Source organism: Dendropsophus ebraccatus, chromosome 4, assembly GCF_027789765.1.
Source record: "Dendropsophus ebraccatus isolate aDenEbr1 chromosome 4, aDenEbr1.pat, whole genome shotgun sequence".
Classification (NCBI taxonomy): domain Eukaryota; kingdom Metazoa; phylum Chordata; class Amphibia; order Anura; family Hylidae; genus Dendropsophus; species Dendropsophus ebraccatus.
The window spans coordinates 123,091,829-123,115,070 of NC_091457.1; the positions used below are offsets into that span (position 1 = coordinate 123,091,829).

At 39.9% G+C, this 23,242-nt stretch overlaps 1 protein-coding gene across 2 annotated transcripts in view; it reads left to right on the forward strand.

The window, feature by feature from the left end:
• Positions 1 to 23,242, forward strand: part of ADAMTS9 (ADAM metallopeptidase with thrombospondin type 1 motif 9) — a 187,263-nt gene that overhangs the window by 36,397 nt on the left and 127,624 nt on the right. For both annotated transcript variants that reach the window (XR_011362637.1, XM_069966925.1), the window contains exons 4-9: positions 10,968 to 11,245; positions 14,682 to 14,765; positions 14,861 to 14,985; positions 16,315 to 16,355; positions 17,178 to 17,283; positions 18,716 to 18,859. Coding sequence is in view for 1 of the 2 variants with exons in the window: in XM_069966925.1 (XP_069823026.1) it covers positions 10,968 to 11,245; positions 14,682 to 14,765; positions 14,861 to 14,985; positions 16,315 to 16,355; positions 17,178 to 17,283; positions 18,716 to 18,859 (778 nt within the window). In the remaining variant the exon portion in view is untranslated. The remainder of the gene's footprint in view (positions 1 to 10,967; positions 11,246 to 14,681; positions 14,766 to 14,860; positions 14,986 to 16,314; positions 16,356 to 17,177; positions 17,284 to 18,715; positions 18,860 to 23,242) is intronic.

Consider the following 23,242-nt stretch of genomic DNA (forward strand, 5'->3'; position numbering starts at 1 on the left):
CAAAAGAAAGAGAGAAGTAGTATCTGTATAGTGCCTCTCTATAGTTCTGCTTATCTCTGTACAATTGTCATATTCTAACATCAGAATGTGATGTTTATATGAATATCAGACATTTCAATGGAAATTTTCCATTGACGTATATTATATGTATATATTTTGCATAAAATGTTCTATATAAGATAATTATTGGCCAGATGCCACTGTTCTGTCAAGAATAAGACTGGCCATCCACTTTCTTGGGATTTTTGCAGGTCCCAGAGGACAGACCCTAACCTATCTAACCTTTAGTATATAAAGTCTTTCATATGGAATCCTTGTTAAGAACCTAATAGATAATAAAAAAAACATTGACCTCGTTATAAAATCTGAGTATACATGATATATATATATATATATATATATTTATATATATATACTCCCCATATGTTGCGCATTATATCAAGGACAGTTATGACAGATTGTCTCGCTAATTGCGCATTAAAAGACAGAATCAGCTCACAGCAGAAGACATCTTCCCTCCTTGGAGGGTTCCACATATGACTTCTCTTCTCACTTCATTTTTATAATAAATGGCCCTTACTATGAGGTTTATTTTTCTAGTTTTCTTTCTCTTTCATGGTCTATTATTGATATTTTAGGTGGAAAGATGTTGGGGTGGAGGGGGCAGACATTATGACCGCATGTTGTAATGCACCCCTACATGGACAATCTGTTCAACTATACAGACATGGTTTATTAGGTGTTACTTGGTGCTGTCTCTTACCGAAGCTTGTGGAACTGACTATAGACATGAACCTTCGTGTAGTGGACCTTGCAGATTTTGATCCATTGTGAATATAATGTGTAACTGTCATTTCAGCGCCATTTTTCTGAAAACATTAAATATCAACAGTACAAGCGATTTTAAGAAACTCTGTAATAGGTTTTATGCACTAAAAGAGTTTCCTTCTGTACTGAAAAAGCAATCTCCCAGCCTCCCCCCTCACATCAAATGAAGCAGGATTTCTGTCTCCATTATGTGGCTATGGAGAGGGGAGGGGCTGTTAGGAGTGACTGAGCACGGAGCAGTCTTGCACAGCACAACACCCTGCAATCTTCTCTCAGTAAGTTCATAGAGAAGCACTGACCTTTCTGACACCTGAATCCTGCGGTTTAGGTGCCCAGAGAGTCTACAAACAGCTGACCTTCATGTCACCTCTTCCTGCTCCCTCATCTCCCTCAGCCCCTCCCCCCTTCATAGGCTTACAATGGAGAGAGCAGAGCCCGTCTTCACTGGCTTCTCTGTAATGAAGACGTGTTTGCCTGATAATGCACAGATAAGAAGTCAGGGGGGGAGGCTGGGATATTGCTTCTTGAGTACAGAAGGAGGCTTTTTTGGCTGATGAAACCTATTACAGAGTTTCTTAAAATCGCTTATACTACTGATTTCTGCAATAAAAATAAACATGACAGTTACTCTTTAATTGTTGCTTGACCTTTGGGGTCCAGTGTTGTGTCTGGGCCTTGGTCCTTAAAGGAGACTCTCAGGGACTATGGTCCTACCGTGGTGATGATGATGAGGCCCGGATATTTGCAGCTTGTGTCATATCCTTGCACCCACTGCTTTTCAGACTTTGGCTTCCCCAAATGTTTAATACATTGCGGAAATGTCATTTATTCAAGTTGTTTTCCAAATCTCTAATTCTTTTATCGAATCTTGAACTAGCAATCAGTTATAGTGAATATACCATAAGAAAAGGTATGCTCATATTTTATTTTCTCTGTATTAAACTTACTTTATGGATGATTAAAGGGAGTTACTGAAGTAAATGATTAACCCTTTAACACCCTGAAGCACTTCCTGCACATTGATTTTGCCTGAACGTCTGGAACTTTTATCACATATAGGGTTAAATTTTATGTGACTGGGGACTACATTTGATATTGTTGTGCAATAATTAACTTTTTAACTTTGCTGCTTGGCACAGTCACATGTTTAGATTATGTGTGTTACTTTATGTGGTCACTTGTTTTACTGATGATTAATAAAACTTTGCTGTATTCACACTGAAAATACATGCGGAGTACAATTGTAAATCCAGTTTTCACTGGGGGCGGGGCAGTGTGGTGCTCTGGGCAATGATCAGCTGGGAAAGCTTGTCTCCTAGCATTCATGTGGATGTTACTTTGACTGTACCATGTTCTAAAACATAATTACAAACCATGTATACCCCTTCAAGGCAATGATATTCACCAGTCACAGAGGCCTCTATTGGCTGGAGGATAACGCCCCAACCACACTGCAAATGTTGCTTAGAAATTGTTGGATGAACATAACAAAAATTTAAGGTGTAAACTTGGCCTACAAATTTCTCAGATCTCAATAAGTGATGGGCGAACATGTTTGTAAATGTTTGTATCTTTGTTCAATCATGATGCTAATTGTTCGCTGATCACAAACAATTTGCTCGCTGATCGGAATGGTTATAACGATTATTTTCGAACATATTCGAACTCGCGAACGTATGCAACTGTGTAATTATGCTTTGCACTTGATAATCTGTACGCATGTGGTGACTCTAGAACGAAACTTACACAATCTGTACGCAACTGTGTACGCAAATAACTGCAAATGAAACTACGTAATTTACTCTTTGCATCTGATAATCTGTACGCATGTGCGAAACTCTAGACCGAAAAGTACGTAATCTATACACAAATGCGTATGCAAATGCATATGCAACTGTGTAATTTACAGTTTGCACCTGATAATCTCTATGCATGTGTTTAGACCAAAACGTACGCTTTTACTATACGTTTGTTATTTGTAGTGAGGGTTTGGGGAACATGAACCGATCACAATCATTTTTTTATTATGTTCGTGATCGGGATGATCCATGCAGACCGCATCTTAAGGCCCTATTTCACGGGCCAATGGTGAGGAGCAAACGGCTGATCGTTGCCTTCTATTCCACGGGACGATTATCAGCCGTAATGGCCCATAATCATTCCATGGAATAGGGCCTTTAGAACCTAAAAGATATGCTGGTAACAACATTTTGCAGCTCACATTTAGAAGCTTGTAGATTTAAGTGGCTCTAGAGGGACCTACAGTATATTAGGTGCTTTTAATGTTATGGCTGATCAGTGTCTATCTATCCATCTATCTGTTTTCTGTGTATTCTAATTATAATCTATCTCCTGTCTATCTATCTATCTATCTATCTATCTATCTTCTATCTATCATCTATCTATCTATTATCTATCTATCTTCTATCTATCATCTAACTATCTATCTATTTATCTTCTATCTATCTATCTATCTATCTATCTATCTATCTATTTATTTATCATCTATCTATCTATCTATCTATCTATCTCCTATCTATCTATCTATCTATCTATCTATCTATCTATCTATCTATCTCCTACCTATCTGTTTTCTGTGTGTTCAAATTATAATCTCTTTATCTGTCTGTCTATCCATCTGTTTTCTGTATGTTGTAATTATATTCTGATTATTTGGTTCTATATCTGCCCCTGTCACATGTACGACCCATTGCTTTGGCTGATGTCACTGCATATTATGTTGCCCGCAGGTCATCATTTCCTTAATGTAATACACACATTTGTTCTGCCTGTTGGCTCCAGGCTTCTTTCTAACTTTACACTACAATTATATCTTTCCCAATTTGCTGTTTTTAGAAGCTGAAATTCTGTTCCGATTTGAGAGAATTATGACTTAAATGGAGTATAAAGAACCCGGAAATTAGAACGGAGGAAATAGTTGCCCGTACTAATTAGTCCAAAATGAAAAGCCGGCCTAAAAATAGCAAGAAGTATATGAAAGGTCACTCCGGCTTACGCAAGACAAATGGGACCGTCCACACATAACATAAAACAATCCAAATGTTTCAGAAATGCGGAGGCAGATCTCCAGGCATAGGGACTTGTGTCGTCTCCCGTGGATCTATGTGCAGGTTATTTATTATGCATGTCATATTAACAGTAGCAATTCACAAGCATGTCACAAATCAGAGGTTTCATTGACTAAAAAGTTAAAATTTCCAGGAGTTGAGGGTTTTTTTACATGTTCTTCTTGAATGTCTAGCTCTGTAAATACTCCCTCTAGAATGACAATACTTACAGCCCTCCATTGTGATGTTCCTCTGTTGTACCTTCTAGAGTCATATAGATAATTTATAGAACTAACTGTTACCATTCCCAATGTCAATAGGAAATAACTTTAAGTAGACCTCTACACAGATGCCTGTGTGCAGCGCTGCATGTTGCTTTCTCTGATCCATGATCAGCATGGGAGACAGCCCTGAAGCTACCATTGATTTTAATGTGAGATTCAGAGCATAACTATGTAAAGCAGAACGTTTTTCATATGGTTTCCCATTAAAGGGGTTATTTATGATTAGAAAAACAAGGACGCTTTCTTCCAGAAACAGCACCACTCTTGTCTCCAGTTTGGGTGTGGTTTTGCAATTAAGCTCCATTTACTTCAGTGGAACTAAGCTGCAAAACCACATGCCATGTTTTTCCAAGTCTGGATAACCCCTTTAAAGAGACTCTGTCAGCAAGTTTTAGGCTGTCCTATGTCAGGACAGTATAAACTAGTGACAGAGAAGCTGAACAGAATGATATATCCCTTACATTATTCTGTGCAGCTGATTCAGAGATATCCTCCTAAATAACATGGACAACAAATAGTCCTTTCCATTATGTGCATGAGCCCAGTAGTCCTGGATATTCATGAGAAGCAAAATACTCTGCCCGTGAGCTGCTGATTGGCAGTTATCTATCCATACTGTGTATAGGCAGTCACCTGTCAATCAGCAGCTGGAGGGCGGGGGGGGGGGGAATATGTGGAGGAATCCTATTCTCCTGCATATTAGGAGAACAACTGAACAGAATGATGTAAGTAATACAGCATTTCTGTGAAGAGTTTATGCTGCCCTCATTTAAGGCGGCATAAACCTAGTGACAGATTTCCTTTATTAACAATGGGAGTGTTTTTTTTTAATTGATACTGCAGTTTTTGACATGGAAAATGAGGCGTACGCTAAAAGTCTAATGCCCCTATTCCACAGGTCGTTTAGAGGAGCAAACGAGCGCTCTCAGCGCTCGTTTGCTCCTCGTTCCCCGCTCGCTGCCGCCGCTATTCAATGCGCTGCGGCGAGCGGGTGAGTGCAGGAGGGGCGGCGGGGAGCTGCGGGGGGGCTGCCCGGGGGATCGCTGATCGTCCGGGCAGCCCATAGGATATAGCAGCGTCTGCTGCCGATGCTCCTATTCAATGGAGCGACGGCAGCAGATCGCTGCTATATCAGTCGCTTGTTTTTCAACATGTTGAAAAACAAGCGACTGCAACGATCAGCCGACATGAACGATGTCGGCTGATCGTTGCACTCTATTCCACCGGACGATTATCGGACGAACACGAACGATAATAGTTCCGTGGAATAGGGCCTTAACACTGTCAGCACCGATTTGGATGTTGTCTGTATTAGGACCTGTCTAATTGATAAATTGGACGGAAACCCCCAATTGTCATTGTATTCATTATCTGGAGACACAACATTGTAATTAGAAACGGTGGTAGATCTGCTGTAGATCATTTCCAGAAAATCTGCAGCAGAGCCGCAATGTGTGAATATAACCTTTAATAAAATAAAACAAGAGACAAAAACTAATAGTAAAAACATGTTTGGAGCCCAGTCAGACATCAAATGAGTTTTACTACATTTGTTCTTAAAAGATTTAATGTATTCTTCTTAGTAAGAGGTCTGCCTATAGGAGCAACATACGTTATTGATAAACTGGGTGCAATCCTTTCTGAATACAGCTCCTGTGGGAATCATATATGGTTTAATATATGTACCCCTAAGCACCAATCCCACAGTCATAATGGATATCTGTTCAGAGGATAAAGCATGCATTCACAAATCAAAGTTGTAAATCTAGGTTTAGTGATGGCATGGTTTCACAACAATGTGATTGTTTTCATGGGAAAGTTTATGTTTGGTGTACCTAGACTAGTGGAATATGTCATTGTTTTATCGAGGCAATTTGTGTCCATTTACCTAAGTAAGGAAACAGTCCTGTATTAGCTAGAGTTGGGGAACTACTGCTCTGGAGAACTCAATGGGACCATGCTTTACATGTCACATATAGAACCAGCTTACATGCATTCTGTGGAGAATGAAGTGTGGGACTATGGCTAGTAATAGCTCATAAAACGTAAAACATAATGCAACATTATTTAATTCATTCGAATGAACACCATGTACATTTCTGGTGTAGTGCATGGACACACATGGCTCTGGTTTACCACAAATGAGGCTGGTCTAAAGGTACACATATACCTTATACTAAAGGTCCCCATACACTTTATACTTTGTTGGCTATATGTTATATACTATACTATACTATATGTTGGCTGAAAGCACTGCCGCTCATTATAAAGTGCATGGGGTCTCCCAAGATTCCACTGCTAGGTGGTGTTTGGTGACATAGGAGTCAAGCATGATGGATTTTCACTGATCCACCCGTTTGTTCTCAGAGAAATAAGCTGCCTCCAGTGTTGTCTGGTTGTGGCTTAGCCCTCCCATTCCCATAGAGAGCACAGGAATGTTTGGCCATGCCAGCCATTCATGCATATGGGGTAGGCAGAAGAGAAAGACAGTTATCCACTGCTGCCTCCTGACCCTCCACCCTCCAGATGATGTTGGACAAGAGAAGGGTTGGGTGATAGACTTTAAACTCCTGACCATAATCCAGCACCAGAGCAGTATGGCCCCATAAAGTTCATTTTCTGACTTCAGGACAGTTCAAAATGTACAAGATTTAGTCCAAAGAATGTAAAGGCAACTTACTATAGGTTCACAGTCTTCAATCACTTTGCTTTCTGGCTTAGCAACTTTCTTTAAAAAAGATGAATTTCACATTCTTGTGCTTTTATCCAAATCCTCTGGAACCACGTAAATACCTTTTATTTTTCTGCAGTACATAGGGTTTAGTGTTAAAGGAAGGAGACAGTTTTATAAAATGATCTTTTTAAGCTATACTTTACTCCATGTTCCCGGACACTGCTCTAACATTGGTGTAGTAGGTGACTCACATATTGTTCTCAGTGGTTCTTCATTTTTTGTCAACTTCCCCAAAATGTTCTAGAACATTAAGTGTAAGAAATAAAATGCCTGGAAATGTTGTCCTTTCTGTGCGACTACAAAGAGGTTCAGCAGGGCTCATTCCTGTTGTGGTATTATAGTTTGGACGTTAGCCAAAGGAAAGCACTATGGTTCCTTTTTTTAGCCTCTCATTTGTAAAGTTTTTACAGAGTCCTATCCTGGTATTCCATTTTTTGTTGCCAATATATAGTTATACGGTAATACGGATAATAGTATATGGATAATAAACCACAGATACCAAAAGATAGTGTCCAGATGGACTAACATACGGATCAGTAGCCAAATCTTCCCACGGCCCATTACATAAAATATTATGTGTGACTGGTTATGAGTTTGGTTTGCTGCCCAAAAGCCACCGGGCTTGACATGAGGACACCACACATTCCATGTATATCCTCATCAAACTTTCTCATATAACCATTGGTATCTCACTATAGATCAATGTAGATAATAATAATGAGGGGGATTTATCAAGACCAGCGTATATGTATGCCATTCTTACCTAAATCCCTGTCCCCATGTTCAGCACCGGATTTATTAAGAGGCACATGTGCAGTAGAAATCTACACCAAGCTGCCCTTAGATAAACATTTAAAATGTCCCAGAAGGTGGAAGGTCCCCTTCAAGCTTAAGGGCCGATTATCTTCCAGGAGCATTACAAGATCACACCTGTGATCCGGCATTTGGCTTCTCCAGTCCTCTGGCCGCCGACTGTATCTTCAGGCCGCCGTCTCCTACAGAATGACTGAAAGATGGAAAAGGCGGGACTGAAGAAACAACCAGCGGCTGGAGGAATGTTAAGACCAGATGCCAAATCACAGACTGCTTGTGACAGACTGCTTGTGATAAGGAAACTCACAGCACATATATACAGTATATATATATATATATATATATATATATATATATACCTTTATTGTCAGTTTGCAGGGCTGTACGAATAATACAGTCATCGTTTGTGCAGCCTAGGCACTCTAATTCTTGTGCTGTGTAAAGGCACTGCAAACTTCTAGCTTCCACCACACCAGTACTACATAAAGGCATCCCTCAAGGGAGAGGCAGAATATTTATTATATAATCGGTGTGGCCCACTCTTGGACCAGCCCATGGAGCATAGTACAGTACATATATCCTGTGGGATCAATCAAACCCATACAACCATGAGCCAGCTCTCACAACACTGGGCCCAGGCAGCCTGCTGGCATTCCTTTATGAAACCTGCTATATTTTCATATGCACACCTACGAGAATCAGGACACAAACGTTAAACCTTATATCCCAAAGGGACAATACAGAAGTTGTTATTACTAGATTCTATTTTTATTATACTAGAAAGTGTTTCTTGCCTTCTGTTTTCTATTGTTTACACAGCTACTGAATGCGGCCTACCATACATGTGTTTATTTTCCAGGCAATTAGGTCATAGGAAAAGGGAATAATTTCTTCCTTCCTTGCCTTGAATGGAATTGCTGTTGATCATATTTACATGCAGACTTTATTTATATTGTGGTTTTTGGTATTCAAGTCAGATTTTTTTTATACATATATACATATTTGGCTATATGTTTTTGAAGTCATTGTCCTTAGGGTCCCATTGCTTAAAAAACATTAGCCAAGCATTGCCAGTCAATGCAACCTCCTTTTTAAAGCTGCCCTTTCATTTATTTGGGCAATATTGTCACAGAACTGTTTACTTGCTTAGGCTATGTTCACACAACATAAGTTCCATGGGAATCATGGCTGTTGTAACAAGGAACTTATGTAGTGCTACCTTCTGAGGGAATCCCGGACGGAGTGTATACACATAGTATACACTCCGGCTGGGATCCCTAGCGGCGCCATAGAAAACTGACACGTCAGTTTTCTGCGGCCACTATTCATTGAATAGCGGCCGCAGAAAACCCTGTCAATGCACACTATGGAGCGAGCGGCTCCGGCCGCATGCTCCATAGTGTGCAGTGGGGAGTTCTGATGCGGGCACGCACGGATGCGCCCGCATCAGAACTAGGCGACGCTAAAGATCATCCGGCAGGTACTGCAGTACCGGCTGGGATGATCTTTTCAGAGACCGGCCGTTCCGTGACCCGGCCGGATCACGGAATGACCGGTCTCATATGTAGTGTGAACATAACCTTATAGAGTAAAAATATTGTTTAGTCTTGGAGCATGGTTCTTTGCATAAGAAATCACAGCACATAGAAACTCATTCAGTCACATGTACTATGCCCAACCCTGAACCCAATAGGTAAACTGTGTTCCCCTATATATACTGAGCCTCATTTACTAACAATGTGTCAATTTTAAGCTTTTTTCACAGGAAAAAAACTAAAACCTGACCATCCTGACACACTAGAAGTAGCTGTTTTTAAGAATAAAAATGATGTAGAAAGAAATTACAGTTTGTTTAATAAATCTGTCGGTTGTGTCAGGTTTCAAAGGACACACCCATGACACACCTACTTGGTGGGTTTTTGGACAAAAATGGAGGGTTTGTCAAGTTTTTGGAAAAATCGTGTAACACACCTTTAGTAAAAATGTCGGAACACTAAACCGATAGGGAAAATGGACAAAAACCTGATGATTTGCTGCCGGGAACATGTTAGTAAATCAGCCCCACTGTCTTTAATTCAACAGAGAATGAATCAGTGTCCAAGCCGAAGAGTGCCCATGTATAGTCTGAGTAACTACATATGCAGTACCTGTTGGTGTATGCCCCTATGTATAGTGCCCCAGATAGAAGATGTTTTAATTAGAGATGAGCAGACTGACGGACTTTTGGTCCGACGGCATCGGCGCTCTCTCGGCATGCCTTTGATCCCGGGCCGCATACTTGCGCTCCCGCGAATATGCGGCAAGGATATTCCAGGGAATTCAACAGGGATTCCCTAGAATATCCTGGCCGCATATTACCGTGAGCGCAAGTATGCGGACGGGATCAAAGGCATGCCGAGAGAGTGAACTGCTTTCGGACCAAAAGTCCGAGAAGTTTGCTCATCTCTAGTTTTAATATGTCTTATCCAGTGAGTCTTCTCCTATGAGCCACCCAGACCCCCCCCCCAGCTTTCTGCACCCCAGCACCACCACCCTTGCTCTTCCATGCTCAATGTTTGTGAGCGAGTGAGCAGGGTACAATGAGGAATTGATTGCTCATCTGACAGGTCGGTGCTCGCTTCCTCCTCAACATCGACCCGTGTAATAGAATAGAGCCTTTATTTGAGACCAAAAAAGAGGTAAAGATTTTGAGTGGGCAAACTTTCACTCCAATAATACAGAGCAAACGTGTTTTTGCCTATTGTGGCTTAGTTATTGTCTGTTCCCTGTCCTCTAATGATCCAATCTGGAAGCTTACAGAAGTTGCATCTAATAATCTATCTCTCATCTGTCTTCCCAACTATTTTGTAGCTACAACAAAACGTATTCCGTGTGGCCTTGGCCCTATAAATAACAGTGATTACAGTGCTAATATTTGTCTTTTATTCTACCCATCACATTAGTACACCAGTGAATGTTTATGCTGCCATTTCAGTTGCCGCCTGAGGCAGTAGGTATTTCATTGTACTCATGAGCGTACCTTAGGTTTTGCAGCCAGGAAATTTTTTTCATGCCCCCAAGGCTTGGAGCCTCTTGCCAGGTTGTGTAATCTACAATGTATAAAGAGGTGACAGTTACTAAGGTCTGTGTTATATTAAACAACTAGTGTTTGATGCCATTGCTGATATTTATAGGTAGTATTATGGCTCTCTGCTACTTCCCCGTTATACATTCTCTCTTTTTTTTTTTTTTTTACCACAGGTCAAAAAGTAAATACAGTCAGACAGAAGAAGAGGAGAAGTCCACGGGAAGAGAACAGCATGTACTCAGATATAGATGACCTACGAAGGGGGCTGCTAACCAACCAGGAACCCTCATACAACAACACTGAGAAGATCAATGGGACACGCACACACAAAAGAACAAAGCGCTTTTTGTCTTACCCTCGGTATGTCGAAGTGATGGTGGTGGCTGACAACAAGATGGTTGAATATCACGGTGCTAATCTCCAGCATTATGTTCTAACGCTAATGTCCATAGTAAGTATCTTATTGTTGTTAACATCAATTTATATACTTCTTTCATCCTTTTCTGTCCTGTAGGATTTCTCTTCAGTCACCTCTGATCTCTTTCTGGAAAGCGGGGTTGACAAGCAACATGGCCACCATTTTAGGTATTGCCCAGAATAGCAAATTGACCCAATAATATGATACATTACATTATTACTAAAAACATTTGCCATTTAGGAAGCTGAGAAAAGGCAAAACTGTTATGACAGCCATTCAGGTTTTCATCTAGCTGGCCATACACATGAAATCAAGGTTGACTGATTCCTCCACTTTTTGTGAGGAATGGCCAATGGTCTCATTTGTGTGGCATCCTTCCCACTATTTCACAAGGGCAGGATTAAAGAGAAGTGGATTTTTACCAGCTCAGTGGGTAACCAGCTCAGTCTCGTTTCGGTGGGAGATGAGCTGCTGCCAAATTCCCCATATGGTGCCTTTTAGAGCCCCAATACAGTGGCCCGTACAGAGCCCTATTTTCCACAACAGTTCCCTTATTGTCTGCCATTTTTAACCACGGCACCACATTATTAGCCATAGAACCCACTATTACCAGCCACAGACCCTCATTTATCAGCCACAGTGCCCTCTTTACCAGCCACTGCACCCCTATTACCAGCCACAGTGCCCTCTTTACCAGCCACTGCACCACCATTACCAGCCAATGCACCCCCATTACCAGCCACAGTACCCTCTTTACCAGCCAATGCACCCCCAATTACCATTCACAGTGCCCTCTTTACCAGCCACTGCACCCCAATTATCAGCCACAGTGCCCTCTTTATCAGCCACTGCACCCCTATTACTAGCCACTGCATTCCTATTACCAACCACTGTGCCCTCCTTACCAGCCACTGCACCCCTATTACAGCCACTATACCCCCCATTAACAGCCACACTGCCCCTATTACCAGCCACTGCACACCCATGACCAGCCACTGCGCCCCTATTACCAGCCACTGCACACCCATTACCAGCCACAGTGCCTTTTTTAGAGGCCATAACGCCCCTATTACCAGCCACAGAACCCTCAACCCCCCATTACCAGTCACAGAACCTCTATTACTAGCCAAAGAAGCTCTATTATGAGCCATAGCACACCTGTTCCATCCACAGTACCCTGTGGGTCTCTAGACATTATTGAAGTGGACGTTTTATCCCCTGTAATATCTTTCCTCGTGCAGTGATAAAAGTTTATGTAAATAACACCATAGAAGCCTCCTTTATAGATATTGAATATTTATGCTGAACCTCAGCATTTTATGAGATGGAAGACGGGGAAGTAAGAGCAATAGCAATTTTCATCCTCAGTGTCCTTGAGCATTATAACCCACCTATAGAGCCTTTCATTGCTGTATATTTTTTAGTCCCTTGAAGTCATTAGCCATTCTTAAATGGGCCGACGCATGAAGCTCTATAGAAGGCTTATGTTCCCCAGATGGTTTGCTGGGTACTGTAGCAAAAGTGCTTAATCCACCATGAAATGACAATGTCACGGATGTTTTTTACGCTATTTAACAGCCTGACAAACTGTGCGTATAACTAAGACTTATCAACATTTTATTTCTCCATAAATATTCACTTACAAACAGTTCAGACAATTAAGTCACTCACAATAGGCAATCCGAATCTTCAGATAAATCTACAGTCATTACCAGGGTAAGCTAGTAATAAAAGTTACTATAGTTGTCTATTTGTGCATGTAAAACATTTGTAGGTTGTTGCAGCCCCATTATTTCCATCATAGAATAGTGATTTCTTTTTGTTGCACAAATTATCAGCAAACATATTTCGTTAATGAAAGTGAGCAACACTGTAAATTATTTTGATTAAAAATAAAATATAAATTCTGTCTTGTGCATACAGCTTCTGTGCACGTCTATGTGTCTCCATGGTAACAGAACAAACAAATCTTGTATAGAGACTGATCTTACTGCCCTTATAGGGACTGTAAAAGGTGAAGTCAAAGAAGCTTAAAGGGGTTTCTTATTAAACTGAAATAATTCTAAATATCAATAAAGTTATTTTACCACCTGTAGTGTTTTGTACTTTTACCATCTGTAGTGTTTTGTACTTTTCTTCAACCCCGGATACAAAGAAACTCTTTGCCCTGTTGTCTTTATATTGTCATTTTCTGTATACTGTACATTCTTTATCTCACTTCCTGTTCTTGCTGTACACTTAAGCTAGGAATTCCATCAAATCTGTCTTTCTACCACTATGTTGAGGGCTCCTGTGTTTGTAATGAATGGAATTACAATCAATATAGTATAAGGGGGGACTACAGTTGGCTGAATTTTGAGCTAGAGTGTACAGAAGGGACAGAAAGACTATTTATTACAGGATGTGCTATATACCAGACAGGAAGAGGGAAAATGGAGAAAACAAAGAAGACATTTTGTTTTGGGGGCCAGAAGAGTGCATGGAAAACTGCAGAAAAGTAGTAAAATTACTTTATTTACCAATATATGTTCATTTAATAGATGAAATTTCGTTTCATATTTAGAAAACCCCTTTAAAGCTATGCTCACACAGAGTATTTCCGTCCGTCTTTTGGTCAGTATTTTTTCCAACCAAAACCAGGAGTGGAACCTACAGGGCAAAGGAAAGGTTATAATGGAAAGATATGCAAATATTCTGTGTTTTCAACCCACTCCTGGTTTTGGTTGAAAAGAGACTGACCAAAAGACTAGGTTCACAGGAACCTTATACTGACAGATTTTACATCGGTATTATGGCTGCAAGTCCTGGCCTGGCTGCATGTATGAGGTTAGTGTGGCCTAAGGAAGCCCCAGCATTTCCTCCGCAGATTTTGCATTAGCATCCAGAAGCTTCAAGCCACCCCTCTGTCACTATTTCTTGCTAACAAGCTCAATGTATATTAGTAACAAATAGAGAACAGGTGGGAAAAAATAACATATAACTATGGGTACAGACTATTATTGCATAAGAGCTGTACACACAAAATAACAGGATTTTTTTTATCAGGATTGTTTTCACATTTGCTTTTTTTATTTTACATGCTTTAAGGCAATAAACAAAAAGCTAGATGTGAAGTTGGTTGTGGCTTTTACGCATTGCAGCATTGTTTGTGTAATTATATATTATATCTAGTACTCAAATACACACCATACACACATTTTCTGATTATTTTTTTTGACAAGTATTTGACAAGTGGGATCAAGAAAGATATATGTAATATTTCACTTTTTTATTATATTGTTATGCAAAGCAATTTAGATTTTTTTGTGGAACCTTTAAGATTTTTAGCTGTTTGATCTATTGGGTTTTGAGACATATACACATTTCTAGCTACATAAACCTTTATTCATAATGTCCATTCCACTGAAATTCTGACTTTGATTTTCATGATATAATATGGACCGGGCCAATAATTTTCTATTTCCTGCAGGTAGCCTCAATCTATAAAGATCCAAGTATTGGGAATTTAATCAGCATCGCCATAGTAAAGTTAGCTGTGGTCCATGATGAGCAGGTATTATAATATTTTATCATGTTTTTCTATTACGTTAGAGGAGATACAGAATGACGGTGTTGATAGGGATATGTGTTTTTTTTATTTTTTGCCAGGAGGGTCCATCTATTTCTTATAATGCGCAAACAACATTAAAAAATTTTTGTATATGGCAACAATCCCAGAACAACCCAGATGACAACCACCATTCACATCATGATACAGCGGTGCTAATAACAAGGTAGGGTAATCCCCCACCCCCTTCTGAAATGAAATTTCTTAGTACTGTATAGAGATGCTTCTTTGTAAGAGGGGTTTACAGAAGGCACAGAACTTAATTATACTGTAGGTTAATGAACAAGCTTTGTTCATTCAATGGCACAACATTCTTTATGGTTGCAGGTCTTGTTAGTACAATGCACTTGATGGCTTCCATACAAACTTGCTCAAACAAATGGTTTCTGGTAGTCCCTGTGCATTATCTGCAGTCATTTAGGGTTCATGAACTTGGCCATGTTCGGCTCTTTTCCTTGGTAAAGGGGTATACCCATAGTCACCACAAATGCCATAAACGGCCCCCAAGCAGCCGTACCTATCTTCAAATCTAGTGCTCCGTTGTTTACGACTGCAAGAGGTGGTCAGGGAACAATCCGGCAAGCAATTTGCGTAAATTCTATTGATTTTAATAGGAGTTGCACAAATGGTGTAACCCCACAAGTCAATTGGAGGTACAACAGTTGCAGGAACCAGCAGATTCAGATGTTTTTGGCCTCCCTACAACCTCCAGTAGACATAAACAGGCTGAAGGGGCCTGGGGAGCCCTTAATGAGAAGATGGGACACTTATCCCTTATGGACACCTACAGCTCTAAAATACAGATTGTAGAAACTTCATTTATTACAATGTAGAATCTATTCACCTAGTGTTGCCTGATAGATGGGGCCTTAGGTTCATGTGAGACCACAGGGCCCAGAGTGACTTGCTTTTATAACAACTGCTGGGTTATAATATCTTGACAGGGTTTATAGGAATGAGAATATTATAGGGTGTTTTTCTGAATTTCACAGGTGTCGATGTAAAATGTGATAAATGAGGTGGACGATTAGTTTAGCACACCGTCACCAGCAGCAGATTTTTCATTTAGCGAGACTTACGTCAACGCACTAATCCCACAGCTGAGGTCCTGTGGCTCTAAGTAGCTCGAAACTGTTTTATGAATTAGGATTTAATATATGGAAAAGTCTAGTGTGTGGAAATTATATATGTACTGCTCTCCTGCTTCACATTGCAAATGGAAATACCAGAGACCATTGTACAAACGTCAAAATAAATATATATATATATATATATATATATATATATATATATATATATATTGGTTTTACCTAGGCATAAAGCTGCATGGGGGAGAGTTGGCGCAAAGGGAAACCAGAGCACTTGTCCGGAGGAACCTGATTGGTTACTATGGGGATCTGCTCCACTTTTCTTTCCCTCTCCACCAATGGTGATAATTCTCCGCCTAGGTGTAATGATTTCCTCCTGGTAAAATACATGTTTTGTTCATTTCCAGACAGGATATATGTAGAGCCCAAGAGAAATGTGATACATTAGGTAAGATATATTGCATTCATTTTTTTTTCTTTGGAAAATATTATTTAAAAAAATATTGCTTTTGGGAAAGGTCTCTTTAAATGAGGACATTTATCTAGTTCTCTAATAACACTAAAGCTGACCCAGGGGTGTAACTATATGGTGTGCAGGGGTTAGGGTAATATGTAGTGTACTTACCCCATATGAGCAAATCGGTATTAAAAACTGCACGTAGTACGGTAGTTGTGTACGGGTCATACTGCAGATGCTGCACTGGGGTCCAGAAGAATAAATTATTGTTATGCATCTACTGGATGAAAGGATCCGGAATGCTGAGATTTATCATATATGATCCTTCTTTTCTTCAACATCTGTTATCCAGGAACAGTCAATAGTCCCCCATCCTGTACATATTGGTTGAGCCTGACAAATTTGTCAGCCTTGGCTTGACTACCTGATGACCCCTTTAAGGGAATCTGTCAGCTCTATATCATTGTCAGTGCCTAAATGGGCATTGGCACCAAAAAATATATACATATTAATATGTCATACAGAGGCTCCTCTCTCTTTTTACCCTGTGAGCCACACTCAACCTTAAGTGATGGTAATGGCCACATTTAACTCAAAAATGGAGACATCATAAATTTGCAAACAGTCTGCAGCATTATCAGCTATCAGTGTATATGGTTATAACTCAGGAACCCAGCGGCGAGCCATACAGCTGGGGGTCACAAGCCACTTATTGGAAACCTCTGCATATAAACATCTGTCATGTCTTATAATAGACCCTAACCATGATCCGGTATTGAAATAAGTTGGCTGGTCTGTCTTTGTTATTGGCAGGTCTCGCTGAACTTGGTACAGTGTGTGATCCATACAGGAGTTGCTCTATCAGTGAAGACAACGGCCTAAGCACGGCATTTACGATAGCACATGAGCTTGGACATGTGTACGTTTCATGTAAATACATTTGTCTTTGAAATAATCCATTCTATATCTACCTTAGGAGGGCTTCACACGCTATGATTTTCACAGCAATAATCTCAGCGGCTAAGGGTCTATTTACACAGAAAGATTATCTGACAGATTATCTGCCAAAGGGTTGAAGCCAAAGCCAGGAATGGATTTGAAAAGAGGAGAAATCTCAGGCTTTCCTTTATGACCTGTTCTCTGTTTATAGTCTGTTCCTGGCTTTGGCTTCAAATCTTTGGCAGATAATCTGTCAGATAATCTTTCTATGTAAATGGACCCTAAATGACCAAATTTTACAGATCATGATTTATAAATGACCTAAAAATCTGTGTCGACTGGCCAACTTTTGAGGATGGCTGTATATACTGTGTGTAGGGGTCTTCTTCAATCCTTATCAAAAATACAGGAATTAATATTATCGTAATGAAAAATCACTGCGTGTAAACAATCATTATACATTCACATTTATCCATCTAGTTCTCTTGTTTATCTATGTATCTCATATCTATCTATGGTATCTAGTTGTATTGTCTCAGATACTGTAGCTAATGGTTATAAAAAAACACTGACAGCTACAGTGCCCTTATACCACTGATATTTACAGTGCCCCCTTATTACTGACAGCTACAGTGCCTCCATAGCTCCGCCAGGTATTTTATCATCACAACATTGACAGCATATTTTGCCCCCATAACACTGCCCATCAATGTGCCATTTCTGAAGAGAAAAAAAAACAATTAAATCGACTGATGTCAGTAAGTTATACAGATTTTTAAATTACTTTCATTTAAAAATCTAAAGTCTTCCAGCTTCCAGTACGTATCAGCTGCTTTATGCCCTGCAGGAAGTGGTGTATTCTTTCGAGTCTGAAACAAGTGCTCTCTGCTGCCACCTCTGTCCATTACAGGAACTGTTAAAAAAGGAGTAAATCCTCATAGAAAATTTCTCCTGCTCTGGACAGTTCCTGACATGGACAGGGGTGGCAGAAGAGCGCTGTGTCAGACTGAAAAAAATACATCACTTCCTGTAGGACATACAGCAGCTCATAAGTACTGGAGGAATTGAGTTTTTAAATAGAAGTAATTTACAAAACTATAACTTTCTGACATCAGTTGATTTGAAAACATTTTTTTTCCTCAGAGTACCCCTTTAACACTGCATAAGTTTGCTCTGTCCGGCACTAATAGAAAGTAAGATGCTAGCAGCCATCATTTGTTACTAACAGTACAGTTACTTCCTCTTCCTCTCACATCTACCATAGTACCTACATTCCTACCACTTCTTACCGCATGCAATTACTGTATATCAATCGGTTGAGACGAGTTGCTGCTTTATTAGATTATCTGCCCTCGATTACAGTTGCAGATATCTTACCTATTGTTAACTGATTCATCTCCATGTTTCCTCAGATTCAATATGCCGCACGATGACAGTAATAAGTGTAAAGAAGAGGGAGGCAAGCAGCAACATGTTATGGCTCCAACTCTCAATTTTTACACCAACCCCTGGATGTGGTCCAAATGTAGCAGGAAGTATATCACACAGTTCCTAGAGTTAGTACCACATTTCTTTCATCCTTTATTTTATGTCTTGGGAACGTATTCTGTGAATATGTCCCAAACTGTCGCAATGGGGGGACTTTCAGATGCCAAATAAGTCATTTAAATGACTTAATTAGTTTTTATTGTCTTTATGAAAATTATTTTTATCAATAAACAAAACATTTTAGAGATACTGTACCCCTGGTTATGACTAGTAAGGCTTTTTATGCATTGGACAGTGGTCTAGGGAAGGACCTCTCAAACATGAGGCCTCAATAGCCAAGTCGTACTAAAGCTTAAAAAGGACCTGTCACCTCTCCTGACCTGTCAGTTTAAGCAAATACATGCAATGCCTATGAAAAAAAGTATTCTGGATCATCTTATAGCTCTGTGATGTGACCATGCTGTGTTATTCCTACTAGATGTGTGACTTAAAGCGAATATACCGTAAACTCGTAAATCTGGTCTACGGACCAACTATGTGGTTAACTCAATTGTGAGCAATGTATCTGGATACAACCAATTCCCACTTCCTTGGTTCATACAACTTCGTATATAGTGTATCCTGTACTGACTTGACATATGTCCATATTCATGTGAGTATATAGTATTTCAAAAAAGCAACAACTCACGTTTGGTAGTCTTCACTTCGACCTGGATTTATTTTGCTTACTTGCAAGATTTGGCTGCGTGTGATCAGAACACTCGAGCTTGCTGGAGGCTAGGCGTCCTCTCCCTGTCGCGCGACGTTTCGGAAGGCGTGGCTTAAAGCGAATATGCCATCAGAACATTTGCGTTTTGCACATGAATAGAACAGCGCCGGTGCAGGGCAATTGGTGCCACTGTCTTATTTTTTGAACTGCTGCCAGATTCCCGAGCATGGCATCGGTCTATTACCGAGCACCATCCGGGAGTGAAGCACTGGAGGCAGACCGGCCTGCTCCCAGTGGGAGGAAACCCCTGCCTGCTCCTTTGATCGTAATGGAGCCACATCACAGAGAGGCAGGCTGGCCCATCTCCAGTGTTTCAGCCCAGGCCGGTGCTAGTTAATAGGCCGATGCTGGGTAATAGACCGGCGCCGTGCACGGGGACTGGGCCGTGGTTCAAAAAAGGGGCTGCAGCACCGGCTTCCCCATGGTGGCGCCGTTCTTTTCATGTTCTACGCTGTCTGACACATTCCAATAAGAGCTGACAATGCCAGATAGTGTAGGGACATACATTTTAAGTAAGAATAACAGAGAAACGGCACATCACAGAGTAATAACAGACAGGTCAGAAGTGATGACAGGTTCTCTTTAACAGTACCAATTAGCATTACAAAAAGAGCGTGATGCATGGATAAAGAGTAGGAAAAGTTTCAAGTGAAGGGTAGGACATTCAGTCTCTGTTTTAGTAAGATATGTTTAACATGTCAGTATAGTAGGTGTTAGTAAGTAGGGTAAGTACCCTTATCTGTCTTCAGTCTAGGGTGGCAACCATTGTTTTTCAATTGTTTGTGGAAAAGTGGATGGAAAAAGATGATGAATACATTTATAGGAGAGGGACAAGGGTGAACGGCGGCAGATGTAACAAAATTAGTTGTTTTTATGCTTTCTGAGACACCTCTAAGGTTTGAATGGTGTACCTCATTGTGGAACCAAGCAAACTATAATGTCATTTTGTCCTGACATATATCACTAATCCAAGTGGAGCCTCCTGCAACAGGTCAGATGAAGAAGTGAGTAGTGATGAGAGAACAGTTCGGAACTTCAACATTTTTCTGAACCCGAACCCTCTGCATTTGACTACCGGCATCTGGAGAAGTTGGGAGCTGCCCTAGAGAGTCCTGGAAAATATAGATAGAGCCATAGGCTGTATCTATGTTTTCCCGTCAGTCCTAGGATGGCATCCAACTTCTCCACATTCCAGTAGTCAAATGCTATGTGTTCGGGTTCAGAAAAATGTCGCCAAACCTGAACTTCTGAACTGTTTGCTCATCCCTGTGTAAATCACTCAGCCACGCTCTTCTTCTGTCTCTATCTATCAATCATATAGGGTCTCAGCACCAAGACCCCGCCCGAACAATGATGACATGTCTTGTCAGAAGTCTTTTTAAGTCACGGTAACACTTTCAAAAGAATCCTTCATTCAATATTTCTCTCTGCCTCTGTTCTCAATGACAGCACTTTTTACTATAGTTACTAGTTCACACTTCATATGGTAATGAAATCATTTAGAGTAAAAAAAAAAAAATTACCAACATTATAGAAAAAAATTCACCTAAAGCTTTGAAGAATATTCTTTTATAGTTTCCTACAGGGAACATTGTTAAAATTTGTGTCACCTTGAGGAGTTTAAAGGAAAATTTGTCCGCTCACAAAGCTTAAAGGCACTTCAAATATCCGCCATGCTGTCAGAGGCATAGGAATACATGAAACCTCTATTTCTGCATATTGCAAAGTATTTTGTCATATCAAAGTTACTGGCATTTTGCGCGGTATTTTCCCTTCATGCATGGGTAACCCTCAAATTCCTGTCAGCTAGGTATACACAGTACATCAAAACAGATTTAAGAACCTCCGCTATATCTTGTGAGGGATTGTTCAAATGTCAGAACCTGCCATTTTCTTGCCAGTACATTGTTTAATAGTGCACATTTATTTGTCTCTGGTGACACTTGGAGGGACTACGAGATGTTGAGTGGCACCGATGTCTCACATTCTAAAGTGGACTCCCACGACGTCTCTTAGTATGATGCATGAAGACGGGCTTCTTGAACTAATAAATTATTACAGACGCTGAATGCGGTAATAAAAAAAAAAAAAAAGGAGTAATCTCAGTCTGCTGGCATCCCTTGCTGAGCATTCCTTGTCCGTAGAAACAGGGTAACCACAGCAACCGGTGGTCTCATGCTGGCCTAGCATTTTCTAATTGGACATTTTGTTCTGGTATGACAGTGTGAGGGGATACCTGGATAGGGAGAGGAAACAAGGCCTCCTCTGCAAAGCACCAGAAAAGTTTCAATGCTTCACCCAAGTCGCTTGTTAGAGTCACAATGGCACAGTGTGTGGTTCTCTTATAATATCATTGAGGTTTACAGCTACCAGGCTGCTGTGTTTATAGACAACAAGAATACATATAAAAAATGGTCTAAACAGCTATACATTAAAGAGAACCTGTCCCATTGAATATGTTATTGGAGTTGAAGACATCAATATATATATATATATATATATATATATATATATATATATATATATAAAACATATATATATATATATATATATATATATATATATATATATATATATATATATATAAAACTCTGCTTATTCTGGGCTAAGTAGTAAAGTAAGTGGTCTTACTCAGCTCTCTATGTACTCACTATGTAATCACTGAGTAAGACCACCCCATTGACCGCTTAGCCCTGAATGAACAGAGATTTACAAGTTAGGACATGATGCCTGCAGATAAGACTGCAGTTAAAATATGACAAGTTTTACTTAAATCAAGAAAACATATACATGATTTATTTACTGTTGCCTATAGATCTAATTTATACCTATAAATCTGGACCCAATGAGGGGAATTTATCAAGCAGATGCGCCTACATTTTGGTGTTAAAACTTGCTATTTTTTGTATTTCAAAAAGGTCTATGCTGCATCAGTTGCTAATAGTAGATTATTATCAAATGTGACATGTATAAAATATATATATATATATATATATATATATATATATATATATATATATATACAGTAAAGAAAATCACTGTGGCACTCAAAGATAAGTAAAAAAAATAGTGAGTAGTTTATTCGCCCAAACCGCAACGTTTCAAGCTCGCAATGAGTTCTTTTTCAAGCAGTGTTTTTGACACTGCTTGAAAAAGAACTCATTGCGAGTTTGAAACGTTGCGGTTTCGGCGAATAAACGACTCACTATTTTTTTCACTTATCTTTGAGTGCCATAGTGATTTTCTTTACTGTATATTGGAGCACCTATGGTCACAAAGGTGCATACTGGTTGGCACCACAACACTTTTTGATTAAGGAGTGCTGCACTACATATTATTTGATATATATATATATATATATATAACAGAACAGCCAGAACTAACACTCTGTACAATACCGAGTAGAGTGCCTTGGGGGCAGAGCATGACATAGTTATGTAAGGACCACCTAAGTGCTTGTCATGCTCCACCTCTCAGGTCTAATTCTAGACATAACTTGATGTATACATTTTCTTTGGAGTATCAAAATAAATAAAAGTGCTATGTGTTCAATTAAAAAAAAAAAGTATGGTATATGGTCTAGTAGCAAAAGTAAATTCTTCTTTGAGGAAGACTTATTGAATGTGTCATATGCCAGACTGACACACCAAAGTAGAACTGATAACTGTATAGAACATTCTTT